Source organism: Pyrgilauda ruficollis, unplaced genomic scaffold (genome assembly GCF_017590135.1).
Source record: "Pyrgilauda ruficollis isolate IOZ18807 unplaced genomic scaffold, ASM1759013v1 scaffold2, whole genome shotgun sequence".
NCBI lineage: Eukaryota > Metazoa > Chordata > Aves > Passeriformes > Passeridae > Pyrgilauda > Pyrgilauda ruficollis.
The window spans coordinates 3,954,793-3,964,776 of NW_024519206.1; the positions used below are offsets into that span (position 1 = coordinate 3,954,793).

At 35.5% G+C, this 9,984-nt stretch overlaps 1 protein-coding gene across 2 annotated transcripts in view; it reads left to right on the plus strand.

The window, feature by feature from the left end:
- The window catches only part of SDHAF3 (succinate dehydrogenase complex assembly factor 3), a 29,066-nt gene extending 19,340 nt beyond the window's left edge, over positions 1–9,726 (plus strand). For both annotated transcript variants that reach the window (XM_041466772.1, XM_041466773.1), the window contains exon 2: positions 8,947–9,726. In XM_041466772.1, the coding sequence (XP_041322706.1) occupies positions 8,947–9,150 (204 nt within the window). In that variant the 3' untranslated portion in view covers positions 9,151–9,726. The remainder of the gene's footprint in view (positions 1–8,946) is intronic.
- The last annotated feature ends 258 nt before the right edge of the window (positions 9,727–9,984 follow it).

The window sequence follows — 9,984 nt, forward strand, 5'->3', positions numbered from 1 at the left end:
AATACACTGATTTATTTTTACAGAGTAGAACTTTCAGAAGTTCCAGACTAAATGTCATACTTAGATAAGTAACACCCTTATAAGAATTCACCTGTGTTTCCCACTGGCTGTATTTTTTTCATTTTTTAAATCATGAGTCTGCCTGTGTGTCGGCTTCCTTTTATTGATGGCCAGTCTCCTCAGTAGTGCTCTGGGAAGAGCACACCTCAGAATGTTTGTGTCTTGTTGAAGAAGCAGGTAGATAAATTTCCATGACTCCTTGTTTGTCTCTTTTAAATGCCTCCACAAGCACTGAGGTAGGGCTTGTCTCTGTCCCCTGTTGCTGGAGGGACCATGGTAATGCTGGCCAAAGAAATCAGCCTCTGATTCAGTGTTTTCTGACACCAAATTTGCTTTGCTAAATTAGTATTTCATGTGTTGTATTGGAACAGGCAACATTGACCATGTTCGTTTAAAACTGGGGAAGTTTCTGTCTGTTTGTCCCAAGGGGTGACTGACTTCTATACTAATGACCTTCTTGTATGTTTTTAAAATATTGCCCATGACTTTTTAGTTAATTCATTCAAGCACATATTTCTTCTACAGGTCCATTAAAGTAAAAAATTCAGTGCACCCTCAGCAGAAGGGTTATTTGTGGTGTCATGGAAATCAATACAAGATGCCTATTAGTGGATTAATTTTTTTTTATACTTGAGGTTTTCTTTGTTGCTGTATTAGTTTAAGGTTTTATTTCTAATGAGCATGTAAAAATGCATGCAATGGAAAAATAAGAATACCAAATTTCTTTTGGATATATATGTACACTTCAAATGCATCATTAGGTATAAATTGAGTAGAAGAACATGCATGGAAGTCTTTGAAATGTAATCATCTAGGATATATAATCTTTTGCATGTTCTTAGTATCTAGCAGTCTGGCAACTAATGTGGTTGTCTTGGAAACAGGCTTTATTTTCCTTTTGTGAATATCAAGATGTGAAATCATCATCTTCCTTAAAAATATAGAAATAGTACTTCTGAAAGAAATAACTGCAGATTTAAGATGCTTGTCCCCTTTTAAAGAATTGATACAGAAGTCTGTAAATGATGTTTGCATTGTGAGCTTTAATTATAGTTGTGTGCTTTTGTTGATAAAACAGACTTTGGTGTTTTTTTTTGGGTAAGATGCCTGTACTTAGTGTTGATATTTGTCTGGGAATTATCTGCAGTGAAACACTTTGCCAAGATTTCCTAGCTTAATGTTTAAATAGAAATATTACAGTGTAACTGATGCATTAGAAATGAAATTCCTAAAACCAAACTGATACTGTGACTAACAGTCTTTCCCTTGCCTTGTTTTAAATTTACAGCATGCGATAAATCCTTGGGTATTCCGTGAGATTATAGCATAATATTTGCCAGATAAAACACTGCTTTTTTATTAGCCAGAGAGCTGCCTGGCTATGCACGCCATAAAATGTCAAAGTAAAATAGAAACTGAGTCAAGAAATGACCATCTTTCACATTATTGGGTTTTTCTTAGGATTTGTATGAAAATTTGAAATAATGTTCTTGAAATTTAATTTTTCTGGTCTGTAACTTATTTGTCCTTATTTGTCAGCAGTCTGATAGTTTGGCATTAGTAACAGTGTATTTTCATCCTGATTTTTACAGATGAAGTTCCAGAGAGAATAATTGTCCACATTTTGTTCTTAAGTTGTTAAGTTTAATAAGTTTTCTGATGGAGGTTTTAATGTATTTCTCTTCCAAGTATTTTTGCCTCCAATACCAATTTAAAAGGCTTTTAAATTTGAATATGTACATCAGAGAAGAATTTTTTTTAAACCTCTCATAAAATAACTTTTTTTTTTTCAGTAGAACTCACACTTTGAATGATACAACCTGTCCATGGATAGAGAACCATGGCAAGGTCTTGTTTAGCCATTGGATCCCAATTGCATGACCACTTCTTTCCTTCTACTTCCCATTTCTTCCTCCTGCTTAATTTCTTGTGCTGCACTCACATTTCAGATTGATCTCTTTTTCCAGAACTTAATTGACCATTTTATTTTTGCTAAAGTGTTCAGGTGTGCTCCAAATTTTTAAACTTTCTTATTCCCTAGAATAAGATCAGGCTTTCTTTGTAAGGCCTGAGATGAAGCTTATTGACTTAAGTGGAGAGAATCTTAAAGATTTAAAGATTATGGTTGTTACCAGATGATGCAAAAAGCTTTTAGTGACCTGTATTTTGGTTCCAATGTACAATAGTGGCATAAGTATTCTGCACTCAGAAAGAAATAAATAATCACAGTTTGTTTTTCCACAAATGGTGCTGGGTTCCATTTTGGAGGCAATAACATTTATATATGTTTACCTTGATGGCCAGGCCATAAACTTCCCACCTCAGATTATGATCTCATAAATCTTACTTTAAAAAAGGACATTAAAATAACATGTTATTTAAGCTACAAACAAAGCTGATTTAGTCCTTGAGCTTTTTTCATATTCCTCTAAATAAATGTCATTTCTTCGAGTTTAACAATATTAGTTAACTGTGTTCAGAAAAAGCAGTCCATTTTATACCTTCCTGATCAAATAATAATTCTTCATGCTGATTTCTAAGTATTACATAATTATATTCCCTGGCTCCGTTTTTGCTGAACCTTTTTTCATTCTTTGCTCCCAAACTGCAAACAAGCAAGCAACTGAAAAAAAAAAACAACCAAACCCCTTATGGTAACAATTCTGTATAGTTACAGTATGTGCATCATTGTGTGAATGTGATCAGTTCCCTGAAATTGGTTGATAATCACATACTAGCATCCTTCTTGAATATCCTGGGAAAACCTGATATTGTTAAAAGTTCTCATGGCTTTTCCTTTCAGATTAACTTTTAGTAAACTTTGATGTTTTCTTGTTTCTGTTCTTTATGATACAGAGATGTTGTCCTGGAGAAATCTGTTTTACCTCTGTGCATTGTAAGACATAGTCTTTCATCCCCAGAAATGAAATTATGCATAATTCAAAGTTAGTTCTAAAGATAAAGAGGAAGTAAAGTTTTTTTCTCTCATGTGTTTGGGTGTTGCCAAGTGTGATATCAGCAGCATTAGGAAAAGATAAAATAAACTTCAGGGAAAGGATTGCAGAGTCATTCAAGGAGAAATGGTATTTTTTTTGCCTTATGTAATTACAAAAGCACAAAACAAAATAACTAATGAACATTTTCCTTTTACCATAGGCAAGGAAGTTGTTTAGATAGTCATTTCCAGCCATGGAGACAGAGACTTGTAGTAGCTTTCTCAGTGGTGAGAAGCACAACTCTGGAGGACAGTGTATCCAGTCATCACAGCATGTTCAAGGCAGAAGTTTCTCTCTCCAGTGCCCAGCACAAAGACAAGCCACATTTCTAGCTTCACTTAGGCATGTGGTATTTGGTGTAGGCAGTTCCATTGCAAGTGCATGACTTGGCTTGAAATGATCTCTGCAAATCTTTCCATCTAATAATGGACTGAAATACAAAATAGCTTATCCAAGCTGCACTTTACACAACTTGTTTTGGAGCTTCTCATGAATTACAGTAGCTTGTTGCTATTTCTTTCTTGTATGTGCTTGGTATGTTGTCACACAAATGGTGGATGCTGAGGTGATGCAAATGCCACAAGAAAAAGTTTCTTTTTCACCTTCTGTCAAGACTTGCAATAGGAGCTGGACATCTTTATTCCCTAGAGGTCCTCCGCTGTGCTAGGTACCTCAGGGTGAAAGTCTTGATTCTTCATTCTGTTGCCCTTTTCCCAGCAATTACTATTTTAATTATTCACATAAGAAACTCTTCTAATGCTACCATATGTCATTACTTGGTATCATTCAAATACCATTTGATAGGTATTTTCAAAAGCAGGGGGAAGGTTTACGCAGAACTCTTTGTAGTATATTGATTTTTCTTTTTTCATTTTTTAATGGTGTGACCTTCACAAAACCAAAAGTGATTTGATATTTAAATTTTGAAATTGATAATACATTGCTCGTGTTAGAGGATGTGGAACATTACATAGCTGTTTATTCACATCAGTTAATTAATTTGGCAGTAATTGTATTTTATACAATTTTAAAAATGTTTAGGGCTATTTTTAGTGGTCTTATCTTGAGGAATATAGATTGCTGTGGGTTAATGTGTATGTGAGTGCATGAAAATGTTCACTGTAGTGGTTTATTAAGCTGAGCTTAAATGTGGTAGAATTTTCCTGGGTTTATTACTGCATTTCTAACTATACTTGTGGCTTCAGGTAAAACATATGAAGAAGATACTCTGGATTTTCATGAGGTGTAGCCCCCATTTAAAAATCACATCTGTAATACTGTATCTTTTTCTGATTCTCAGTTTAACATCAAAACAGTTTTACAGTAAAAAATATAGTAAGTAATTTGCAGAATTCTATCTGAATGAATATGAAATAATTAATTCAACATATCTCTGCACAAGAATAAGAACAGGGTGCTCCTTGCTGTGCTGTTCATTCACAGCTGTTTCTTCATGCTGCCACCCTTCACAGCATGTGTTTGATTTTGCTCTGAGTAGCAGCAGAAACACTTGAAATGCTGCAATTTGAAATTAACTTCCAGGGAGCGATGACAGTGGCCTGTCAGGCCATGCTGCCTTCTCTCTCTCTCTCTCTTTTTTTTTTTTTTTTAATGTCACCCTGGATAAAATAAATTTAAAATAAACTAGCATTTTTTTAGTGCCTTACTGTGCCCTCTTTAACACATCTCAGAGTAGCATTTTCTGATCTGGTCACAGTAATATTTTTTTATCAGTACTGTCATTAATTTGGCTGCAAGTGGAGATAGCCTTTTTGGAGTGGATGAATACTTCAGCTTTATACTTCAACTGCTTAAAGGAGATAAAAATTTTAGACCTTTTTTAAAGAGAAAATTTGACCAGAAAGTGAATTGTACAGGTAGTTACTGTGAACAGACATATCTTACTGAGATTTTTGGAGCAGTTGTCCAAAATGCAGCATTGTACATGTTTAGGAAGATGCCAGAGAAAATAAAAATTAGGATTGTTGTGCTTTCCAGTGAAAATGAACAAATGTGCCCTTAACTCATTTAATTTTATGATTAAATAATAAATGTTTATCAGCCCTTTGTATTAGCATATGAGATAAATGTGTGTCAGTGTGGACTAGATCTGTAGGAGTCTATATCTGGCAGTCAGGGAAGTAGGGCTTTTGGTTGTGTGTTTTTTGCTTTTATTTTTCTATTTAATCCTTTCTCAACTTGGAAAACAAGAAGGCTGATGCTCTTTCTGTAGTGTGTGGTATTTTAAACCTCAAATATCATCTCATCCCCTTGCCCTTTTTATGAATTTGTGCATTCTGAGGATGCCTGTGAGTCAGAGAGCAGAGGGGAACTCTGTATTTGCTTCAGTTAGTGAATTTAAACAAAAAGCCCCTAAGGTTATTGATTATAGCAGACACTCACCTTCTGATTTTTTTGTATAAATAATTTAGAGGTTCAAGCATTTACTTATAGAGGATTTTAAGAGAGCCTGATGCTTGAGTTCAGCACGCATGCTGTGGATGCCAGTGATCTGAGGCAGAACCGTGGCCTGTGTGTGAGGAGTGCATCAGACATTTTGGGGAGGGATCTGCCCCACACTGGCGGTACAGAGGGGTTTGGGCTGTCTGTCTCTGTGGTTGCACACACTGATGGCAGTGCAGTGACACGGCCAGTCTGCACCTTGGGCTGTTACCTTGGGCCTCCTTTAAGGTGAGCAGAGTGTCTGTGATACGGATGGGCAGCAGGCTGGGATTTAACAGGGAATAAATCAGCCATATTCTGATGGTAAATAGTCAGGAGAGGTGGTTGTAACTTGAACTTGATTCTGATCCTCTGTGTTTCTGATGGCTGTCGCATACAAGGGGGAAGGGCTGTTGCTATTCAGCAAGTGGTTTGGGTTTTGCTTGCTTTTTTCATGTAAAAGCAAGCAAAACACAAACCCAAAGAAAGTTTACAGCTGGTGCACACAGAAGATCACTGTAGTAATCCTTTCCTTCCAAAGGAAGGAAACTTACCAGCCTGAAAACCACCAGGGAGGAGAGCTCCTGTGTCCCTCTGCCGTCCTTGTGTATGTTGAGCCTGGCTCTGTGAGGCTGCAGGATTACTTGTATCCCATTTTGTGTCTTCTGTCTCTGTTTTTGTGAGCACAGTGTGATCCATAATTGAAATAAGATGCCCTTGAAAAATCTCCTAAGGATTTGTGTCATGATTGACGACGAAGGAGTTTTGTTATATTTGGAAGATGCAGTTAAATATAACGTAAAATGAAAGGCAGAAGTGAAGTAATTTTCCTTGTTTGAGGAAACTGGGCAAGAGTTGAGTTGGTTTCAGTTCTGCTGGTAAGGAAGATGACACTGGAAAATAGTTAAATTCTGAATTTATTAAGTTCTAATGAAAACTAGACCTTACCTGACCGTACTGCTCCTTATTACCTCACAATGACCGTGATCATTGTATTTTATGATGAAAGTTATATTATTGAAAGAGTAGATGTTAGTGTCTCCCCTTTATTTTTTTTTTTCATTATGCTTTTAAACCTGTTACAAAACTTTGGAGTTTAGCACATTAAGTTCATGTGTTGTTAGGAAAATGGCACATTTTCTAGATAGAAGCTGAATCTTAAATTACTACGTACCATCAAATCATGCAGTACCTCTCCACAAATCACTGATCACATAATAATAGTATTAATTTCTGAGGAAACAGTAATGTGTTAAACAGTTAAATATTCCAGGCTTTGTTTGTTCCTTATCTGGTAACACCGGCAGAAAAAATGAGATATGCCACATAGTTCATCTTATTTTCAGCATTTATGTAAAGGCTGAAACATATTTTATTTGATGCATCACTGACTTTTGGTAAAATGAGGTGAGAAAGCTCCATTTTCTGTCAGGAGCCAACCAGAGCCCAGTATGTTTCCACTGTCCAGTATTGAATTTCTGTTCACATTGCAGATCGATGTGAAACTGCAACGACTGAGGCTTTGTGGCATGTACAAAACATTTCTTCAGCTAGAAAATAAGTGGGGGAAAAGAGTCAGCAGTGATGTGCAGATGAGAGCCCACTGAGTGCTGTGAAGCAGAACACCAGGTGTAAGGAATAGGGCATGTACAGTCCATGACCATGTCTGGGTGCAGGGCACCTGTGAGAGTGGGAATTGCAGCTTTGTGGAGGACCACCACTTCTGAGATCTGGGTTCTGTAATGCTGTGAGATGAGATACTGTGGTGTTAGATTAGAAAAAAAAAACCCAAACAATTTTAATTAATTTTAATAACTGTTTTAATTTTAATTAATTTTAATTTTAATTTTTAATTAAATAATAATTTTAATTTTAATAACTGTTTGCCAGTAATTAATTTTATATTTTTGGAAAACACTCAAGAGTTTGTAAAATTGTAACTGTTTCTTAAATGGACTTGAGTTATTTCTAGGTACCAGAGCTCATGCCTGCAGCAATAGCTGCATGCTGCCCCCAGGTTGTTGTCATTAGAGGTGTGGAGGGCTTTGCTCCCTCTGTGGAGCCTGCACTGGTGGGACACTGCATGGAGGGGTTCTTGAGGTTTGTGTGTTCAATCACATCTCTTGATAAGATGTGAAGGGTTTTGCATTGCTTGCTTTCAGTATTGTTTCTGAATTATATGCTGTGAATGTTGTTTGGTATAATGAAAGTAGTGTGGAGTTTGTTTGTTTGTTTGAGTGGGTTTTTTGGTTGTTGTTTTGGTATTTTTTTATGTGGGTTTGTTAGTTTTTGTTGATTTGGTTTTGGGTTTTTTTTTTTTTTTTCTCTCTAGTCCAGAGTCATTACTGAGTGGATTGTTCTGTGCAGAAATGTGAAGATAGAATAAAGTAGAATGAGGTGAAATGGTTGATGTGTAACTGTCAGTGTGTTACTGCTCTCCTGGGTAGCTTGAGAGATCACATTTGTGCATCTGCCTCAATAAGAAATGCTGTAAATTACAAAGTTGAAGATTAACCCATTACAATTTTTTATCTTATCATTACAATGTGATTGTTCAAGCATTGGGAAAAAACCTATTTAGTTTCTTTTAAACCCTACAGCAGCTCTACCCTGAGGTAGTGCCGCTGAGGTGTAGGTTTACCACGGGAATTAACCATGGTGTTGCTGTTTCTGAATGCCTGCTTAATTTAAAAGTGGGAGAGGCGATGTTGGGAAGAACCTTGAAGAATCTTATCCAGAGTCTGTACAAATAAAAATTTACTTTTGTTTGCCCCAGTTTGTTTTAGCTGTCGATTTTCTTTAAATAGCATGAATTAAGCTTTGCAACAGGGCTGGTGAGATCCTGCTGACTTCAGTGAGGCTTGACATGGTCCATTAACAATCTAATGTATTTATGTTAGTAAATGGTGTCATTTTGAAATTTATCACAGGCTCATTAATATCTTTATTCTTGCCCACTTCTCTGAAATTATTAGACATACAGTTGAAGAAGTGGCTTTAGTTACTTTGCTGGTAATTGGATTAACAATTCAATATGCAGTGCCAAGGTTTCTTTTAGCTGAAAATTGGGAATAATGCTTTTCTGGATGTATCAGTTTATGAAGTGTATCCTATTGACATCCTGCTATATAGGAAAGATTATATTAATATAAACATTAGATCTATAATAAAATTTTGTTTTGTTTTCAAGGGTAGTATATGATAGGGCATTAATCTGTACATACATGCATTTTAAACTAGCTACATAAAATGACTGTAGATACTAGAAATGCTTGAGTAAGTTTTCTTTCTTATAAAAAGTGTAAATTTCTTTAGTCATTTGTTGTTGATTAATAGACTGTGTAGGAGATTGTGTAAGAGTATGCTATTACAATATAATGCTATTAAAAAAAGTTGACCTGAATCTTGCTTTTGTCAGTTTTGTGACCTTTATATTTTTTCTCATTAGAACTATGCAGCACTGATCCAGCAACAAATTAAAGAGGACAAACAAAACTTGAGAGAAAAGGCTGTATATGGAATTCAGCTCACAGAAGAAAAACTTAATGACTTCCGTGATGAACAGATTGGGCAGCTGAAGGAACTGATGGATGAGGCTACCAAACCTCATAAAAAAATCACCATTTCTAAAGACTCAGAATGCAAAACCTAAAACAGTAAAAGAATTATTTTAATTCATATGGAAGCATTTTGAAACTGCTTTTTCTAGTTGTACTTGAATGTGGTTTCTGTGAGATAATGGACGCTGCTGATGCTATAACTTGTCTGAAGTGGATGTGTTTGGCTTTCTGTGCAAGAACAAATGGAAAAATGGAATAATCACACTTTAATGTTAATTGCATTATTTTTTCTTCTTTTTGTTTTTTCCTCCTAATGGATGTTGAAGACTGAAAGAATTTGGGGAAAATAAATTGACAATTTTAAAATATGGAGTTGTTAGTTTTGGGGTTGTTTTGTAATCTTGGCACCTATGGGGCAAAACATCTTTCTGTTTGCTTATCATCCTCTTCCTTAATGGAAAAGATGCTATTAGCATTTATTTTCTGGTGAGGATTCAGTAGACAAAGGAATGGTACTAGAGTGGGTTTGCTTTCATGGGAAGAAATGAGCGGTATTAGAAAAGCATACTGCTGGTGAAATTGGAAGTTGGTTTTTGTCTTCAGCTTTATTGTGAAATGGACTTTAAAATAAAATATATAGCTCACTATTAAATTAACCTTGAATCACTCTTATGCAGAAAATTCTGTGGTTTTATTCAAAGCTAAATTCACATTATTGTTGGTATCGAAAATTTTTAAGAACCTTTCATGAGTGGGTTGTGCTGTAGTTTAAATTCAAAGGTTATTGAAAAACTTGGGATCCCGTATTATGCAGTATTTTGTACAGACCAGAATTTGTAAATGACTCGATCACAGAAATGATCCTGTTGATAATACTGTATGACCAACATTCGTAATTTATTTCTAATAGGTTAAGTCTTCAGTAA